The following is a 19,477-nucleotide window of genomic DNA, read 5'->3' on the forward strand; positions in this document are numbered from 1 at the left end:
TTTTTACTCTAATACTGCCAACTCGTCACTGTTTCAGTTTCGCAGTTTTCGTTCAGAACTCCTTTTTTTGAACCGTTTTTAGTTCAATTTTTATTTCAGAATGTCGTCTCCGACATCATTAGAGGAGGACGGAGATATTAAGCTAAAAACGAGGTTTCAAGGACAGGTGAGATATGAAAAGTGGCTTTTGAAATGCTCAAAAATCGAGAAATACCCTAAAAATGAATTTTTCGTTGCAGTGAGAATGTGTAAATCATTTCGCCGTCAATGCGAAATTTTAGTTTGTCAAAGCTTTAAAAATTCGTAACAGAGAGAAAATTCCAGACAAAAAATAGAAAAAGACCGTGATAACCGAATAAAACTGTAAAAAATTAATTTTTCTGAACTTTTAATGATTTGATTAATAGTGTTTAAAACTTAAAAAGCTCTTTTCCGGCTAAAATTAAAAAAAAACAACCACTGATTTTTTAAAAATTCTGCAAAATTGAAAAATAATTTTTGTTACTGTATAACTTTTTTTTTTTAATCTGAAAAATTCCAGACTCCCAAATTTTAATAAAAATTAAATTCCAGGTAGTAGTACTCTATGCTCGACCACCGCTCATTCTCGATGACTTTTTTGCACTTTTGAAAGATGCTTGTAAACAACACAAAAAACAAGATATTACTGTAAAATGGATTGATGAAGATGGAGATCCAATCTCAATAGACTCACAAATGGAACTTGATGAAGCAGTTCGATGTTTGAATTCTAGTCAAGAAGCCGAGTTGAACATTCACGTTTTTGTTGGAAAACCAGAGCTGCCCGGGCTTCCGTGTCAAGGAGAAGACAGTAAGTATCATGAAGCTATCAGAAAAATTATTTAGAATTTCGAAAAAATGTGCGCCTTCAAAGAATACTGTAAAGCGGAATTTCTATCAATTTTTATAAAAAGATTGAAATGAAACAATTAGAAACACATAAATTTTGGAATTTTGGAAAATAGATCAAACTTCCGCAGTTTGAAACTACAGTAATCTTTAAAGGCACACAATTTCTCGCGTTTAACAAGAAATTTGTCGGAGGAAAAATCGGAAATTTTCGAGTCTGAGAAATGTTTTTTTTCCAGAAACTGTATATCGAAGAGGTGCTCGACGATGGAAGAAAATTTATCTGTACAATGGGCATCGATTCCAAGCGAAACGGCTGAATCGGTAGGTTTTTTTTTCTGATTTACAGCCTCCGGAGCTTCTTTCTTTTCAGCCGTATTCAATGCTTTATTTGTCATGACTACATATGGGGAATTGGACGGCAAGGCTTTCGATGTGTGGATTGTCGTTTATGCGTGCACAAAAAATGCCATCGGCATGTGCGAACGCATTGTGGTCAGGTAATTCTTTTTTTTTGTAGCGAGGATAGCTTCTAAATTATTCCAAAATTTTGAAACTAAGACCTCCCAGACTTCTGTTTTTCAATTTTTACAAATTTCTGTGCAAAACAGGTTTAAAGCTTAAATTTTTAAATTCCTCATAAAAATCTAAATCATTTTCAGGCTCTCCAAGGCCCGAATATTATCCCAATGGCTCCTGCAAGTGGTTCTCTAAAGGGTGCTCGATCGAATACAAGCTCATCTACAACGCGGTCGGGTGGAGGAATTGATAACGGAGCATTCCACGAGCACGAAATCGAATCACCCGGATCCACGAGTCATGATGCTAGCAGAGCTATGGTAAGCTTTTGAAGTTGGAGCCAAAATTTGAAATAAAATATATTTGAAATTTGATATAAATATCTTTGTCTTCACGTCTCCGAGGGATCGTAATAAATTTAATTTAATATTCAGAAAAGTTAATTTTTTTTGAAATTTATTAGTTTATTTCCAAAAAAACATAACTTTTATTTAAATAAAACCATCTGAAAAGTCTCAGATTTACAATAGCTGAAAATGAAATAACTCTTGTTAAAAAAAACAATTTAAATTGGAAAGTCTTTGAAATAGTGGTAGTTAATTGAAATATTTAATTAAGTTTAATCCAAAGTTCAATTAAATATTAGGTTCTTCCTGTTGCAATTTCAATTTCAAATTTCTAGATACGTGATATATGTAACTCTTGAAAAACATTCTAGATTTCTAGACTCAACTACATTTTTTTGTTTTTTTTTGGATGAACAAGTTTTTGTAGTTTCACTCTTTCTCTTGCTCTCAAAATTTTTATTCATTTCCAACCACAATTCCCTTCCTCGCTGCGAATTCTGATTTCTTCCTGATATCAAAATATTTTAATATTTCAACGTATGGCACTTTTCTGTCAGTGCTTCCCAGTATCAGATAAAAAGAAACGGCGAAAAGTATTTTTAAAGTTACATAGATTCAAATACTAAAATTTTTTAATATTTCAGAATGGAAATGGGTCGTCAAAATGGGCAGTTTCTCTGAACGATTTCCGTCTTTTAACAGTTATTGGACGTGGATCTTATGCAAAAGTTGTGCAAGCAGAACATGTTTCAACTCGTCAAATTTACGCGATAAAAATTATCAAAAAGGAGATGTTCAATGAAGATGAAGATATCGATTGGGTACAGACGGAGAAGTCAGTATTCGAAGCAGCGTCAAATTATCCATTCCTTGTTGGATTACATTCTTGCTTCCAGGTTGGTAACTTTCTTTTTCTTCGATTTTTTCAAATCTCAAATTTTCGCATTAAAAATTTTAAACCAAAATTTTGATAATTTCAGACCGAATCCCGCCTGTTCTTTGTCATCGAATTCGTTCCTGGAGGTGATCTGATGTTCCACATGCAACAGCAACGGAAGCTTCCAGAAGAGCACGCTCGATTCTATTCGGGTGAAATAATTCTTGCTCTTCATTTCCTTCATTCTCGCGGAATCATTTATCGTGATCTCAAATTGGACAATGTTCTGATTGACGCTGAAGGACACATAAAACTGACAGATTATGGAATGTGTAAAGAGAATATTAAGGATGGAGATTTAACTTCAACTTTCTGTGGAACACCCAATTATATTGCACCAGAAATATTGAGAGGTGATGAATATGGATTCAGTGTTGATTGGTGGGCATTGGGAGTGTTAATGTAAGCCTTTTTTGGTTGAACATTTATTTTATTTAAATCGTTTTAGGTTTGAAATGATGGCTGGTCGATCTCCATTCGATATTGTTGGAATGCAGAATTCCGAGGAAAATACAGAAGATTATCTTTTCCAAATCATTCTTGAACGACAGATTCGAATCCCTAGATCACTTTCTGTACGGGCTTCTGGTATTCTAAAGGGATTCCTGAACAAGGATCCAACAGAACGTCTGGGATGTAAGCTTGACATTAATGAAGGTCTTCGTGATATGAAAGAACATCAATTCTTCCGTGGATTCATTGATTGGGAAGCTTTGGAACAGAAGGCTGTCGCACCTCCATATCATCCAGCTGTGGAAAGTGATCGCGATTTGACACACTTTGATCATCAGGTAATTTTAATTTCTTCAGAACTTAACTTTAAAAAAAAATTAGTTTTTGTTTACTAATAAATTATTGAATCAAAATATTTTAAAACTAATTCAAAATGCTTGTTTTTTTTTTCAGTTCACCGACGAACTTCCACAATTATCACCTGACAATCCAGATGTTATTGCACGAATTGATCAATCAGAATTTGATGGATTTGAATACGTGAATCCTCTACAAATGAGTCGGGAAGATTCAGTCTGATTCCCCCACCATCCCCCGAGTCCCAAATATTTATTTTCTTCGGTATACTTTTTTGTGATTTTTATTATTATTCTCGAATCCCATCTCCTTCGCCCACTGTCTTATACGATACTATGACACACTAACTCGTGGCATAATCAGTATCCTAACTTATTTTCTTTTTCTCAACATCTGTTATACATTTTCTCGCAACAATCACTTCTACTCGTCTTGTGGTATCTTACAATCCCGAAAAGGTTGTGATTTTTTTTGGTTTCTGTTAAAATCTAGACTATTCATACTTGCTAGGAATACCTAATGCTTGATGACCTCCCCTTCTAAATACACCTTCTTGTTACTTTTCTTGTCAGCTCATTCATTTCCCTGAAATATATGTAAAATTGCGGCGAAGACTACGATCAATGTAGTCTCTTCGCCATCTGACACTTCTTTTGTGCCACGTGTGGAACTCGATTTAACTTCAATTCAATTTACATGTTCTTCCATTTGACCACTTCCCTTACTTATTTATTGACAAACAAAAAAAAATTGCATTTCAATGGTCTTTATCAGTTCTAATGTGGGCGCCAATTCATTTCATCATCACAGTCTGAATCACCTTCCTCGCTTGCTTTTTCAAAGTTTTCTGGGCGCGGGCGGGTAGAAAAGTCTTAAAGGGACGTTCGAGCACAATCTCTCGTAGTCCACAGTCGGCTTCATAGAAGTTGAGAAGTGCTCTGCAAAATGCCTCGCCGAGAGCTTCATCTGAAAATTGAACCAAGTTACAGTAGGAAATCACTGAAAAAAAACCTACATTTATATTGAAGATATGGCGTACAATGTTGTATTCCATTTCCAGAAGAGTCTGTATGGCGATAAGAGAAGAATGATACTTCAAGTGTATAGCAAAGGCAGGAAAGTAGATCTCCCATCGTTCTGAAAAGTTATGAAGGGTCCTGACACGACTGGCATTTTTCTGCTACAGTAACCCAGCGTGTTTTTCTCAACTCCGTGTTTCCCAATGTATTCATTTTGAAAATATGCATATATTTTCTAGAAACATCATTATAAAACCACACAAAATATTGAGAAAATGTTGCAAAATAGAGATTGAAAGTAAAAGGTACTGTTGCTGGAAATGTTCACTCACGCCAGGACCCACAGTCGTGTTTTTGCACGCAGATACTACGGATGACCATGTGAGAAATTACTAGCTATTGCAAAATTCATATCGTGGCAAGACCCATCAAATTAAAATCACGACTATTCGAAATCCATAATAAATTATTCGTTCCCTTCCATATAAAAAATCTCACCTTCTGCCAGTACCAGCCTTCTCCACATCCGTGTTGAATTGAGTGAACTCGAGCGAATAATCTTCGGAAAGATCTGCCAGCAAATGCGGAAGCCATAACTGCCGGAAAGTCGATTTTTCTTCGACCGAAAATTAGAAAAAAATGTTTCAGAAAATTTAAATTTTGTGGTCATTGCAAAGTTGAGCGAAACTATGAAAAGATTAGGGTTTAAAATTGTGAAATGCTGTAGATAACTGCTAAGTTTCGGTAGTATCAAGACCGGGTACTTTGTTTAAAATCGCTAAGTTCTTCAATCGGCTAATATCGGGTCTCGCCACGGACAAAATATTTTCAATAGTTGCTGTACCCCTTCAAGAAATACAGTAACTCATAACTGATTCTTGAAGTTGCCCGAACCAATTCACAAAAAAATTCACAACTTACAGCTGACATATTCACATTTCCATACAAAAAACAATTTGGCTTCTGAGAATGGGCATGTAGATCAACGTAGATTACAGTTTGGGCTTGCTGAAATATTCAAGAACAGATCCTAAAACTTCTACAAATTATTGATTCATTTATTCCTAAAATTGACACATAACAGTGAGCATGGCAACTTTCCCACAATGTTTCAATTTAACCATAGTCTACAGTAATCTAGGATTTTGATCGCTTCGAGATACAGTCAACTTGAATGTATCATGGGAATTGCAAAAAAAAATTGATGAAAATGCTCAAAAGTCCTACAAAACACTGAATATGTATATCGATAAATTCCCAATATCGATAAATTTAACAGCTCTCACCGGATTATTATCATATTGCGTCAGTAAATTCTTCACAGCATAAATTGAAGGATGAGCCCAATCTGAAGGGGTTCTCCACATTCTATTCAAGTCATGACCCATTAGAGAACATCTGAAATGACCTTCTGATAAGGTAGGCACTGTAGGTAGGTACGCCTTTATGCCTGGGCCGAGAGGTTGTTGGTGACGAGGAATGCCTACCTAGGCTGTTTGCAAAAAGTTACCTATAATTTCCGAGAAAAACGCCATCTGGATTAAGCATTGGAATAATTTTGAAACAATAAACTTTTCTCAACTTCTGTGCTCGATCATCTTTGGAAACAAGAAATTCAATAATTCCATGCATAACATGACTACTCGGTGACTCTCCAGGATGAACTCGCGCAGTTAGAAAAATCATTTTCTTGGATCCTTGGAATGTGTCAGGTGTTGCATCAATTGTTATCAAGTCGACACGACGTTTTTGCTGAATTATTTTCCAAAAAGTTTCAGACTATTCCATGAATATTTCCAATTTACCACAGTTTGAACCAAAAGATCTCTATGAAAAAATGGGTATTTTCTGGATTCCAACTCATTCAACCATATCTGCATTTGTCCATAAGTATACGGTATACAGTATGCAAATTGAACAGGATCTGGTGATTCAAATATGAAAGCAAATGAAAGAATCCAACGATCATTGTGTTGGGAACTACGGTAGTAGTAGATATGGCGAGATGGGATTCGAGCCCTAAAATGTTGAAATGGCTCTTTAAAATAGAAAATCGAGGGGTTTTCATCATACCAACTATTTTGAGCATTTGATTTGACTACAGGTGCTGCAATTCCCATTTCGAATAGTGTTCTTTGTTTTGAAAAGTTCACAATATTGAAGATCGCCCGCTGAAGAATTTGCAAATTTGATAATAAAATTTTAAAGTTTAAACTGCATAATTACACTAATTTTCAAATAGTACCCAGTCAAAAAGGTGTGCGCCTTCAATCAATACAGTAACCGCCGGTAACTTTCAAAACGAGGAATGGGTTACTGTATTCTTAAAGGCACACACCTTTTAGCGCGGAAAATAGAGTACTGTAGCTAGGAAAAAAGTTGTCTCAAAATGTTCTCCCCGAAAATAAAGAACATATTTAGGTATACTGGAAAATTCGTAAATATTTCAGAACCATGGCCATTGCAGAAAAAAACTGAAAACCTACAGTAACCCGTAGGGTATTGAATTTTTTTAAAAATCGCTGCGAGACCCGACGTTTCCGCCTCAGATCCAGTTTTCGAATATCAATAATAAATACAAATTCTTCAAACATTTACCTGATTTTCAGATGCATTTTTGCATTCAAAATAGAACCAAACTCTATATTTATTATTCAAAGTGTCAGGTCGAATGAATAAATCATATTCTGAACAGGAAACTTTGTCGACTCGTCCCAAATTTCCTTAAAATTTAAACTTTTTAAATATTCAAAAAATAATAATATAATTACTTCCTTGTTTGTCTATAATTGAATTTAAAACTAACCAGATTCAAAACTTGCTTCAAAAACCAAATTTCCCTGACCAGGAATTGTATCAGGATAGCTGACATTTCCAACATAGCCCATATTGAAAATGAAATTTTGTTTTTTTGAAAACCAGACCTGAGCTCCGACACCGGAAGCCGGAAGTGTGGTTGGGTGAACATTTCTAACTGCTTTGACACTTGAGCCAATTTATTCAAGAGAAAAAAGTTTGGAACAATATTGACGGACAGAATTTCGATTTATTTTAACAGTTCTCTTGGAGAAATTAGATGGAAAATTGGAAATCATATATATTACTTGTCTTGTTGGAGGCAACTGGAAAAAAAAGACGTTTGAAATTTCAGGATCAGTGAGTAAATCATAGTAAAAACGAAAACGAAAACGAAAAATAATCAGAAATCGAAGAGGAAATTTTTTCGGAATTTAGCGGGAGTTGGAACGGCTACGACTTGGCGAACGAGATGCCGAGCGGCTTCTGGAACGGCGTTCCTTTGGAGATCCATCCTCACGTGGTGGCGGTGAACGAGATCGGGAACGAGAGTTGTCACGACGATCCGGTGAATCTCTGCGATCACGAGATGGTGGTGAACGAGTACGACTACGAGAACGTCGCGGCTGAAATTATTTAAATACATTGGTGACATTAAAAGTAACTTACAGATCTTGAGCGAGAATATCTTGGAGATCTGGAGCGTCTTCTCGGTGAGCGGGATCTGAAATTTATTAAGTTTTTAAAAGAATCAAGTTTTTGATAGAGTACAAAATACATTACTCGCTGTGAATGTTCTATTCGATAGAAAGAAGTGACAACTCAAAGACAAAGAACAACGTCTATCAATACAGTTTGCCACCGAAAGTTGAATTTCAGCAACAAACTGTAGAATATGCCGATTGAAAATATTCGGGCACTTACAAAATTGTTTTCTGCCTTTTCCACACTGTCGCCGCTGGTTTCATTCAGCAGACACAGCAACATCAAAACTGCTTTTCTCTGCATTTTCAGCAATTCTGCTACTCAAGTGTCACTCAGCAAGCATTTACAGCTTCAACAGCAGCAAAAATTCAGCTCAGCTCAGCAACATCTGGCTCTGCTGCTGTTCTATAAATAAGTCAGGAAGACAAGGGTTCCATTAAGTCTCGCGCCTAATTTTTGAGCACAACTACAAGGGGAATCAACTGAGTATACTAACCTTCTACGTCCACCACCACCTCCACGGCCTCCTCTCTCATCCGATGGTCGATCATACTTTGCAAGAGTCACACGTAACTCGCGTCCATCAACCAACTTTCCGTCTGTGCGGTCCAATGCGTGCTCAGCATCACGACGTCTAAAATAATATTGATTTTCTGATGTTTTCTCTCCAATAGTTCCAATTTAACTTACTCATAAAATCTAACGAATCCGAATCCTTTCGATTGGCGAGAGTACTTGTCCCTTGGAATGTGAACATCTCCAATGTCTCCGTATCGCTCAAAAGTTCGACGCAAATCGTTGGGCGTTGTTTGGTACGACAAGTTGTCGATTTTCAGCGAAGTTAGACCATTGATATCCGGTGCGGCACGACGATCACCACCTCCTCCACGGCTCATTTCTGAAATGAAAATCATTTATGAATTGAATATAGCTAACAGAAACGCGAAAATAAGAGGAGAACATGAGAAAAGAGAGACATGTGGTAGTTAATGAGAATGAGATTCTTTTAGAAGATCAATAAAATGAGAATGAGAAGCGTAAAGTGGCTCATTTGAATTAACTGCAATCCAGCGTAAAGCTTTAGCATCATCTCCTGCTTGAAGAGCCACATTTTTCAGAAGGCCTTTTGAATCATGAAAATTGAAAACAACAGTCTCCATCCATGCGTTATCAGTGTTACGTGGGTCATCAACGTAACCTCTGTAAATGAAACATTGAGTGGGATAAAAGAGCTGTGAATGCACCTGTATAACTCTTTACCATTATTCCACAATTCATCAAGATTTTCAGAATCGACAATTCCATGCATTGCTTCTTCTGCGAATTCGCGCCGTAGAGTTTGTGAAACATGCTCTCCAGCATCCACCATTCCTCCAGGAATTGCCCACTCGCCATTGTCATGACGTTGAACTGCAACAAACTCCAAATCACCATTGTCGTTTGTTCTAGAAACGATCGGATCTGCTGCGTGGTTTGGACCCCAACGACCAAGCAAACCACGACCAGAAAGTCCCGTACGTCCAATAGGATTTAGTGGGCGAAGGGTGACAGGATCAAATGAGTACTGACTGGAAGGTTTCTTGATTGATTGAGTATATACACTCATAAACGCACCAAACATATGACACTCTATTGATTTTCCCATCGATCGCATTCCAAGACGGTTGGAACGTTTTCTCATCGATTTCTGGGTCTGCCCAAACAGCTCCATCAACTTTTGGATCGGTGTGAGCCGGAGGATTGTATCCTGACCATTCTTGGCTCCATTTGACAAGATTATCAGGCACATTTAGTCGGTGAATGTTACTACCAAGGTAAACCGTATCTAGAGGTTAAATTTGTATTTAATGTTAGATTAATACATTGTTTATACCGATATTTCTGCATTTTTGATGAACGAAACTCATTATCGGACGACACAAAAGATGATTCCAAATTGTCATAAATTGCCCAAAAATCGATAATCTTGGTTAGTGAGTGTAAAAATGCGGCAGAAAACTTTTGAATTAGAGAAATACGAAGAGTTTCGAGAAATTATGAGAGCAGTGATATTAAAAGTTGATGGAAATCTTGAAAAAAAGAGAAAATAATTTGTAAAAGATAAGTATCGAGAAAAATCGAAGGAAACAAGAATGATGGCCAGCGGAGACGTTTAAAACGAAGTGTGCGTTCTTAGTGAACACAAGAGTTGCGTCAGCACCGAAAATGTGTCAGCAAGGAAAGAGGAGGGAATTCGAAAAATAGTTTTTGACTCGTCGTTTAATAACGATTGAAAACATGGTACATAATATGAAACCAAAAGACACTCGAACGATATCATTTTATTCATAAGCGAATGCATTAAATAAACTACCGGCTGCATACATATATACCGCACAAAATTCGATGAGATACGCGAAAGAAAGCGAATAAATATTCAAGTGAGACTAACCATATATGAAAAGACTATTAAAGAAATGTTCAATATGCAAAAATTAAATAGGACATGGATCTCCTGAGATGCCAACTACTTTTTCTTCTTTCTGTTCAATTTTCTCGACGAGGAGGACGACGAATCGAGTTCAACTTGACTTTCAGTTATTTCCTGTAAATTAAACATTTTTATTGTGGCGAGCATTGGTTAACCAACCTCTTGAGTTATTTTTCCAGCATCCAACTGCTCTTTCAGCTTATTTTGAGTTTCAAAATGCATCAAAAGATCATTGACTTGTGACTGAAGATCTTCGATTTTCTGAAAAGAAAAGCTTTCAAGAGATCAAGGGAATCTATTTAGACGAATACCTTTTCATACTCGGTTCGAGCAGTTTTCTGACTTTCAATAAGCTTTTCCACTTGACCTTTCCACACTTGCTGATCTTTTCTCAACATTTGATTTATTTCACGTTCATCTTTCAACTCATTTGCAAGCTTATTCACTTTTTCATTTGTCTGCGTTGCTCGTTTCTCTGCCACTTTTCTCGCCGTCACAGTATCATCTAAATCTCCTTTTAATGATTTCAATTCAGTTGATCGTTCCGTCAGTTGATGCTCGAGATTCTCTACTTGAGCATAAGCAGTTTTCTCCATTTTTGACATCGTTTGCTCCATATCGTGACGTAGACCTTCAAAATATTTCCGTTGATCCTCAAGTTGACTGGTCAGGAGTAGAGTGTATTCGAGTTTGATTCCCTCAAGCTTGTCTCCACCCTTTTGGTTTTTGTCATCAAAGCTCTGCAATTTTCAACATTTTTAGGGAATTTGAGTGAAGACTAAACATTCTGGTCTATTTAGTCAGAATACTTGAAAACAAAATTTTAAATGAATTTATAAATTTTCTGTATAGAATGAAAAGGCCACAAAACAGTGCTGGACTTTTTTTTTGCTTTTTTTTCTGTTTTTCAAAGGTATTTTTTCACGAAAAAAAAAAAATTTTGCTTTATGATAGCAAAAATAAAGTAAAAAATCAAACACTTTGGATTTCAAACACTTTTAGAACATGATCATACTTATTATTCAACGATAAAGGGGAAAATGAATATATTACAGGATTTTAGCACTTATTCCTAGGCAGAACAAAAGTATTTGTGTGATAATTAATTTGAAACGCATTTACAGACGCATATATATATATATATATATTTGTTTTCAAACAAAAACCAATAGAATTCAATGAGAAAACCCGAAAAATTGCATCCAAAAAAATTAATTGATTCATTGCCCGAGAGGAGTACACGGCCGAGAATTTTCAAAACTAATTAGTGCGCGAAATTCAAATTAGTTATACGAAAAGGTTGATTTTCGGCACTTTGAAGCCTCAAAACATTCTTTTTTTTTGTTTCCACCAGTTTTTTAACAAAAAATTATTGTTTTTAAATCAACAATTTTTTTTTGGTCCAGTATGAACATACCGCATTCGATTCTCTCTGATACTCGACAAGTTTCCCATCAGCTCCATTTTCAATCAATCTATGCACGTAATTGTCTCCAGCATAATCCCAGACTCGTTCTCCTCCAACTTTCAAACTATAAGTATGTGAAGTGAGCTCCCAATGTCGTTGTGCATGTTGTTCTGCGTATCTTCCACAACCTATATTTCCACAAATTAGACAAATCCATAGATCGTTGCTCATTCCACAATCATTACAACGTTGCTCTGCGACAACTTCTGGAGATTGAACATATCGACAGACTGGACAAGTATTGTCTGCCCATTGTTCCAGGCAACGAGCATGAAATGAATGATTACATAGAATTGCAAGAACACTATCATCCATTCGTTCCAGACAAACTGCACAAGTTGGAAGCTCCGTAAGAGATGTATCATCGGAGGAGAAGAGATCATTCGACGTTGTCTGAAATTTATAAATTGTTTCGAAATATCTGGAATTATTGAAATAAAATAATAATAACTTACACATTCAATTCTATCCACAAAGAAAAGCGTGCAACAATACGATTCGAGATCATTAAACGGGCAATTGTTGAATTCCTCGTAGAATGTTACAGCATCATTCTGAAATAAATATTTGCCAATTAATCGTTAGTATAACTTGAACCTACATGTTCCTTGAACTTGATAATCAACATATACTGATTTGGCGCTGGATCTCGAACAACTTTAATACTAACAATCATCGGAAGTGAGATACACATGAATGATATAATCTCACGAACTTCAACTTGTGCTGGTACAGCATACATACACAACATTCGGCACTGTGCAACTTTTGTCAACTTCTCATCATTGTACTTGTAAAAATGCATAATTCCTTCGGTCTTTTCCGTGAGAGGATTTCCAGAATAATAGGCAACTTGGTCAGCTGAAATTTTTAGATTTCATTTTCCATCTCACATGTTTCAAACTCACGTGGTCCTTCTGAAACAGATCTTCCACCAGATTTTTCCGATGTTCCGGCAACCGAAGAACTCGAGTCAACAAGTTTTTCTCCATCTAAAGATTCGATGACCACTTCAGAATAGGTCCGTCGTCCTTTGTGGTAGTTGTGTGATGGCTCGGATGACTGAAAATCAGATTAAGCTTTTAGTCTCAATAAAATTTGATCTATATACCATAACTCCAATTGGCGGATCTTCTTCTCTGCCTTTCAGTTCCTTTTTTGGAGGAGTATTTCCTTTTTTGACTAGTCTCTGACGAGTCCGTTCACCTGCCAGTGGGGATTCACTTCCTGCTTTCGAGTCGTCGATAAAAGATTGCACGATTTTTGTCCGGTCTCTCACTTCGAGCCGTAAAACTAATGGCACGTAAAGACTGCTCATACACCTAAAAGTTACAGTTAGAGGATCTGAGATCTGAAATAATAGGATGTAATGAAGTAGTATAAAATGGTTAAAAACCACCAGTATTTGAACAATAAAAAGTAATAAGGTATGATATTTTCCATAAATGAGGGAATGATAAACCGTAATTAGACAAAAGAACGCAATAGACTGGCATGAAAAGTGATTGTACAATTTGAAAAATACCAACAAGTAAAAAAAAAAGGTTATTACATATGTAATCTAGAGGTTTCAAACTACAGTAATCGTTAAAACAAATCTATTTAGATCGAACTCTATGTACAATTCCATTGATTCCATCCGCATCTGTACGGATAACATTTCTGAGAAGAAGTGGAACATTGTTGTATCCATTTTTAGCCGGTTTCTGTTGCTTCTCGTAATTTTCTGAATCATTTGAAAAACTCGACATCAAACTGGAAATAGTCTCCAAACAGTCTGATGATGTGGCAGGTGTGTCAAGTTGAACACCAGCTGGGAAGAAATATTGAAGACTTCTCCAAATATCTTCTCGATTCATTCTTGAAAGAAATGTTGCTCGAAGTTGTCGTTCTGCTCGACTAATCAAATGTGGAGCTAGGTTGGCCATGATAGTTTCAGCAGTAATCAGATTCATCACTTTGTCCAGACGACTATTGATTTTTTGACTCAAAACTTTAGAACTTCCAGCCAATAGAGTAGTCATTTGAGATATTCCACATTTTTCCATCATCTGCTTCACATCTTCTCCCATTCTGAACAATGACAAATTCAACGCATTTGCAGCAATATTCGGCTTGACTCTTTCATTAGGATCTCGCTTGAGTAGGTCAAAAATGACATCTCGTGCCACAAAATTGACACGAGATGGGAGTGCTGGTAGTTCTGATTCCTGGTATGTTGCAGTATCAAGAAGTTTGTAGAATGGATTTGATCGTGTTAGAACTTCATAAGAAAGGCCTCCAGCTGCCCATGTATCTGCCATTTCGAAGTTTACTTTTCTGTAAAAACTTTGATTATATACAGTACTCTAAACTTCAAAACATACACATTCTTTCCAGGAACAGCCGTCGCAATTTCTGGTGCTTTTGTCTTGGCATTTCCTCCAAGACTAACTTCATCTGATTCATAGTCTACTTGCCAATTGTCACATGCAAGTGCACATCCAAAATCGGCGACAACTAATTGGGGAATCTCGTCGTCAAAATCATATTCCAGAAGAATATTATCACTTTTCATGTCTCGCTGAGCAACTTTATGCTTATGAAGATATGTACATGCTTCTAATAGTTGAGCAATTATCACTCGTCCTGTCCAATAATTTCGATGACGAGTCCATACATATTCATGAAGTGTTTGTCGGTATCGTCTCATTACTACGTACATTGTTTTCGGTTCGGAGGCAATTGACTCATACCAACGTGCAGTGTGAAGGGCATCTGGATATCTGGAAAATCTTATTCTCAATCATTATCAATAAATTTCAAAGCTAACCGTTCAATCGCATCTGGCAAAACTTTTAACGAATCAATAAAAGCTGTCTGAATTCGAACAACATTTGGATGTTTTGCTGGAAGAGGTCTAAATGTTCCCATTTGTCCATTGAGCAACTTTGCAGCATTCGGATATGGAGCCAATTCATTTCCCATTGATTTCAAGAGATGAGCATCTCCATCGCGATCATGTTCAAAATTAAACATTAATTTGATTGCCAACGGGAATTTCTGCAATGATTTTTCAATATTAATCATCGAATTAAGATTATCAACTACCTTTTGTGCAACTTTGCTAACTGGCGGAATTTCTGCAAGTATATTTGTGACTTCATTAAACCCTGCACCATAGTGAGTATTCCCTGAGGATTCTGCATCAGAATTGGCTAATCTCGCAGAGTAAACTGCTGCATTGCATCCTTGACCGAGAAATTCCCCTGAAAACTCAAACAATGGAGAAATATCACTGAAAAAAGCATACCAAACTCATAAGAATCAATTCTATTCGGCCATTCAGTGCTTTTCAAATCCTCATTGTATCGTAGAGAATTGCCAAATATCTGCCTGATTCGTTCGACTAAATCCACATTTCTTGGCAATTCTTTACGAATCGGTTGAAACTTTCGACGCCAATCATTTTGATTTTGAAATCGATGTCTTTCGATTATTACTGAGGAAAATGGCCGGAAAACTCGACCGTGGCGAGTTACAAGGCGAGCCTGAAAGGAATTCAATTTTAATTTTTTTTTGTTGAATTTTCATAAACTTACAATTCGTAGAGCATTTTGTCGTGGAAATGGAGCCTTTTTGAGTACGACATGAACTCCTAAATTATAAGTGGCGGGAAATATTCTCGGCAGGAAGCGTTGGAAAATTGGTAGTCGTCCACCTTTTGCAACTAACTAAAAAATTTCAATTTAACGATTATAAAAAAGAACGATTTTGAAGATACCTCATTTGCGATTCGATATGCTGCTTTTCCGAATCGTTTCATAGACATTCTTACTTCTATACACTGAAAATATTATAAGTATTATAATTTAATATAATTTTTTGGTTTTTTAAGAGAAAAACGACAAAATTCCGAGAGAAAAAAATATTTTGAATTTAAAAAAATTCGAAAAAGCATCACTTTTTCTCATAATGTTTAAAATTGAAACAAATATCAAAGAACGGTTGAAAACCCGTAATTTTTTCAAAACGGGTCTCTAAGAAATCGAAAATTTCATTAGACTAGTTACAAAAAAAATGACAAGAAAAATGCTGAAAATGACAAAAAATGTTATTATCAATAAATAAGAACCTATAATTGCAATAAAACGGATGAAATTGTTTCCTTCGTTCGATAAAATTCTGAAGCTTTAATCCTTAATAAGCCCGAGGCTTCTTGCTTCTTTTTCAGCCCATTCCGCCAATTTTCCATCGTCTGTAATTGGTGATTCTTCTTCTCCACAGACAGCATCAATGTAGAAACTTCCTGAAAATTTTTGAATAATAGTTTTTAAAGAACTAAATTAATCTTAAAACATACTTTGTGCGGTCAATGCTTCAAATTCATCATCCGAGCCTTCAGCGTCTGACGCTGATCCTCCAATGGCAAACTTGGATGACGAACATTGGCTTGTCTGCATCGTGACAATCGTGGAATAATCGGAAAAGTCGACGACTACTCTTGATCCTCGAACTGACAACTTTGAAGCATCAGCGGCAGTTCCACCGACAACGAGGGTGATTGGTGGAAGCTAAATTTTATTTTTAATTTTATCCATTTCCTCCTAACGAACCTTTGGTCCTGATGGGAATGCTTTGATAAACTGTTGAATCGAGTCATTTGATACTAAAATTGAACCACTTAGATCCACGTGGCGGATATTTGGCATTCTAAGCTTCGCACGCACACCATCATCACCAAGATATGTGCAATTTCTCAGTTGAATAATTTCCAACTTTTTCAGTGAGCCCAGTTGCTCTAAAACTTTTGAATTGACAGCTGCCAGCGACGATGCATCAAGCTGAGTCAGTTCTTTTAGATTTTTAATCGCTGAAACTCCTTCTGCAGTGATCGACGAATCGTTTCCAGCGTTAGCAAGACTGAGTGATGAAAGAAGCGGTAGACCAGCTGATATTGAGATAAGAAGCTCATCATTAACAAGAGCGTTGTAGTCAAGGCTGAAACATTGATAAATATAATTTTAATCATAGGTTCAGATGGAACTTACGCCAATTCTGTAATATTTCTCATGTGACTAATATGAATCAATCCGGCTGACGTTAAACTTTTGAATCCATCCCCACATAATGTTAAGATTGAAAGATCTTCCATTCTTCTAGCGATCATACTCAGATTCTCATCTGTGATTTTATAGCATTCATTGATCCGTAATTCTTTGAGACCTCCACAACTGGTGCATAAATCTTCAAAAGCCATCTCATCTACTTTTGATGATCCATCCAAATATAAACTTTCCAGTTGTGACCCGAATAATTTGAATGATCGTCCGTGGAGCCGTTTTGAATTTCGTAAATCCACAAATTTAAGTGAATGACCACAGTTTTTAAGTAAAAAGTAGAATGCCTTGTCTCCAGTTGTTTCCATTCCTCTATAAGATAGCTGTTCTAAATGTGAAAGTGATTCTCCAAGTTCTTCGAGAGCTTCAGCCTGAGCATGAGTTCCACTAATATCAAGATCAACTAAATTCGGACAGCATGTTGCGATGACTTTAAGTGCTCGGCGATCATCAAGAAGATGCACAATTCCAGAAACATCAAGTGACCTCAAGTGTGCACCAGCACGAGTAAGAATCGCCTGAAATTTTTTATTTTTTATTAACTTTTTAAAACTAATTTTTTTAAATTTCAGCTCAAACTCATTTTAAGATGACTTGTTCTCATTGGTCGTTGCTTGTTGAATACAGTTTCTCTTGCCAATGCAATTTTATTGACAAGTTCCCAGGATTTAATTGATTCTTCCATGAACTTTTTATTAACTCGTTCCAATCGAATTGTTTCGTGAATTGGTAAAAATGAGATGACCCTTCTAAGAATTTTATCCGGGACGTTTCCCAAATTGAATGATTGCTCGGATCCTGAAGCTAACGACTGTGTAGATGAAGCACGGGACAATGGAGTATCTTCACGACTTCCAACATCATCACTGAGCACGAGACCTTTACCTCCACGTTTTTTCGATACATACTACAAGATAAATTGGTTTAAAAATTAAATCCCAAATCAAAAACTTACAGCTGAGACAACCATAACTTGATCATAAAACTTCAACTCTTCAGGATTCGCATTTTTCGCGCGATCAGCATGCTCAGACTTTCTGCAAAAATTGTATTATTAAAAAGACCTGAACAAACCAAAAAAATTTAAATTATACTTAAAAGTAATAGTAGCAGTTCCACAATTTCTGGAATGCTTTGGAAGTGTTCCGAACACTGATGTCTTTTTCTCTTCGCGAGGCAGAATGCAGCTGGTTATCTGGAAATTTAATTTTAAAATTTTATATTTAAATGATAATTAAAACAACACACTTTTCCATATTGAGAAAAGAAGGATTGAAGCTGTGATTGGGTGACTTTAGCAGAAATATTCGAAACCACGATTTTTCGATCATCACGAGAAGTATGTTGGAAAGCGATAGATGCATCGAAATCTGAAAAAAAAAACAATTATTGATTTTTTTTCCAAATTTTAAGATTTATTACCGTCTGTTTCTCCTCCATCAAATGCATCTCCATCGGCGAGTAACATTGGTAAAAGTCGTCGATATTTCATAAACTCTGCGGCAGAGTGGGACCAAGTTCGCCTGAAAATATTTTAATTTTAATTTAGAAAAAACCAGAGCTAAAATGTTGATATTACCTCAATTTTCCAATACTGAAAAACCGTGCCCTTGTGACAAATGACTGAAATGCTTCAGTCATATCATGAAGCCCTCGGCTCTCCAAGTTCTGTCCATGAAGCCGGCGGAGTGCTTTGAACATACTCTGAAAAATTGAAAATGTGTGAAAAAAACGTTTTTTCGAGAGAAAAGATAACAGAACCATATGATTTGATTTGGCTACTGTTCCCTAGTGTTTTCTTATCACATTAACATTTATTTGGTAGACAAAAAATCGAATTGTGTTCTCTAACCTGTTGTGATTTAGCACTTCCAGCGCTCCCGAGGTTCGATGTGAAGCTTCGATTGAAATCCATTTTTTAGGTTTAACTGTTTTCTGAAATTGAAACATTAATAATAAATTTGAAAACAATTTTGATCGATTTTCACTAGTCGTTGTTCGGAGGAGGAATGGCGCATGTTTACCAGTGAGTCGGGTTAGAGATTATACGGAAGTGAAGAGACGCAGAAAACGGGACATTCGGATGCTTGGGGACACATTGGTCACTATGAAACGTTCAAAAGCACCAATTCAAAGAAAATCTAGAAAATTTGCAGTTTTTGAACAGCTTTTAAATTTAAAATCATGCTTTAAAAGACCTTGTTTTTTGTTAACTTTGAAGGCAAAGGGTATTTGCAATAACGATTTTACATTAACACAAACTTATATATCCATTTTTGGAAATACTAAAATAAATTCAAAAAAACACAATGAAACATATTTACAAACGAAATGAAAGCCGGCAGCTTCAATAAAATAAAAAATAATTGTTGAAAAAATATAATTAAAGAAAGCTGCACACTGTGCGGCACAATTGCGAAAAAGCGGGCCGCAGTTT

General features: G+C 36.2%; 7 protein-coding genes across 9 annotated transcripts; 1 reads left to right on the forward strand and 6 right to left on the reverse strand.

Moving 5' to 3' along the window:
* The first annotated feature begins 99 nt into the window (after positions 1-99).
* pkc-3 (Protein kinase C-like 3) lies at positions 100-4,242 on the forward strand. Its single transcript, NM_062610.9, has 9 exons — positions 100-166; positions 574-832; positions 1,110-1,194; positions 1,244-1,370; positions 1,533-1,709; positions 2,381-2,632; positions 2,717-3,075; positions 3,122-3,464; positions 3,580-4,242. Exons 1-9 carry the CDS (start codon positions 101-103, stop codon positions 3,703-3,705), a joined length of 1,794 nt encoding a protein of 597 aa, NP_495011.1. The 5' UTR covers position 100; the 3' UTR covers positions 3,706-4,242.
* Positions 4,210-7,390, reverse strand: ccpp-6 (Cytosolic carboxypeptidase 6; the record flags this gene model as incomplete). The annotated part of the gene is made up of 10 exons (NM_062611.6): positions 4,210-4,449; positions 4,499-4,620; positions 5,001-5,125; positions 5,424-5,510; positions 5,789-5,900; positions 6,013-6,254; positions 6,308-6,521; positions 6,576-6,673; positions 7,101-7,225; positions 7,309-7,390. 10 exons carry the CDS (start codon positions 7,388-7,390, stop codon positions 4,277-4,279), a joined length of 1,380 nt encoding a protein of 459 aa, NP_495012.2. The 3' UTR covers positions 4,210-4,276.
* Positions 7,391-7,483: 93 nt separating this feature from the next.
* Positions 7,484-8,903, reverse strand: rsp-4 (putative splicing factor, arginine/serine-rich 4). Of its 2 annotated transcripts, NM_062613.4 has the most exons (5): positions 8,694-8,903; positions 8,500-8,637; positions 8,223-8,408; positions 7,968-8,022; positions 7,484-7,924 (listed from the first exon to the last, which is right to left on the reverse strand). In NM_062613.4, the coding sequence occupies exons 1-3, from the start codon at positions 8,897-8,899 to the stop codon at positions 8,372-8,374; spliced, it is 381 nt and encodes a 126-aa protein (NP_495014.1). In that variant the 5' UTR covers positions 8,900-8,903; the 3' UTR covers positions 7,484-7,924; positions 7,968-8,022; positions 8,223-8,371. The 2 variants fall into 2 exon arrangements, with proteins under 2 accessions (NP_495014.1, NP_001379856.1); NM_001393068.2 differs by lacking the exon at positions 8,223-8,408 and having other exon boundaries at positions 8,694-8,902.
* On the reverse strand, positions 8,902-9,954 carry ndx-6 (Putative nudix hydrolase 6). Its single transcript, NM_062614.6, has 4 exons — positions 9,877-9,954; positions 9,618-9,828; positions 9,248-9,571; positions 8,902-9,203 (listed from the first exon to the last, which is right to left on the reverse strand). Exons 1-4 carry the CDS (start codon positions 9,908-9,910, stop codon positions 8,990-8,992), a joined length of 783 nt encoding a protein of 260 aa, NP_495015.1. The 5' UTR covers positions 9,911-9,954; the 3' UTR covers positions 8,902-8,989.
* Positions 9,955-10,313: 359 nt separating this feature from the next.
* Positions 10,314-13,263, reverse strand: brap-2 (BRCA1-associated protein homolog 2). Its single transcript, NM_062615.7, has 8 exons — positions 13,053-13,263; positions 12,850-13,003; positions 12,543-12,802; positions 12,397-12,495; positions 11,891-12,334; positions 10,785-11,213; positions 10,633-10,734; positions 10,314-10,587 (listed from the first exon to the last, which is right to left on the reverse strand). The coding sequence occupies exons 1-8, from the start codon at positions 13,257-13,259 to the stop codon at positions 10,510-10,512; spliced, it is 1,773 nt and encodes a 590-aa protein (NP_495016.1). The 5' UTR covers positions 13,260-13,263; the 3' UTR covers positions 10,314-10,509.
* Positions 13,264-13,365: 102 nt separating this feature from the next.
* pink-1 (Serine/threonine-protein kinase pink-1, mitochondrial) lies at positions 13,366-15,767 on the reverse strand. The gene is made up of 7 exons (NM_062616.7): positions 15,705-15,767; positions 15,523-15,654; positions 15,234-15,471; positions 15,032-15,189; positions 14,754-14,983; positions 14,308-14,706; positions 13,366-14,260 (listed from the first exon to the last, which is right to left on the reverse strand). Exons 1-7 carry the CDS (start codon positions 15,750-15,752, stop codon positions 13,540-13,542), a joined length of 1,926 nt encoding a protein of 641 aa, NP_495017.1. The 5' UTR covers positions 15,753-15,767; the 3' UTR covers positions 13,366-13,539.
* Positions 15,768-15,964: 197 nt separating this feature from the next.
* Positions 15,965-18,975, reverse strand: fbxl-3 (Putative RNA-binding protein EEED8.10). 2 transcript variants are annotated; one of them, NM_001047292.5, is made up of 11 exons: positions 18,893-18,975; positions 18,620-18,744; positions 18,463-18,563; positions 18,289-18,410; positions 18,135-18,235; positions 17,996-18,077; positions 17,624-17,947; positions 16,972-17,558; positions 16,537-16,921; positions 16,284-16,494; positions 15,965-16,229 (listed from the first exon to the last, which is right to left on the reverse strand). In NM_001047292.5, exons 1-11 carry the CDS (start codon positions 18,953-18,955, stop codon positions 16,114-16,116), a joined length of 2,217 nt encoding a protein of 738 aa, NP_001040757.1. In that variant the 5' UTR covers positions 18,956-18,975; the 3' UTR covers positions 15,965-16,113. The 2 variants fall into 2 exon arrangements, 1 of the variants encoding a protein (NP_001040757.1); NR_003153.1 differs by having other exon boundaries at positions 16,114-16,229; positions 16,972-17,947; positions 18,893-18,955.
* Between the last annotated feature and the right edge of the window lie 502 nt (positions 18,976-19,477).

Source organism: Caenorhabditis elegans, chromosome II (assembly GCF_000002985.6).
Source record: "Caenorhabditis elegans chromosome II".
Taxonomy (NCBI): Eukaryota; Metazoa; Nematoda; class Chromadorea; order Rhabditida; family Rhabditidae; genus Caenorhabditis; species Caenorhabditis elegans.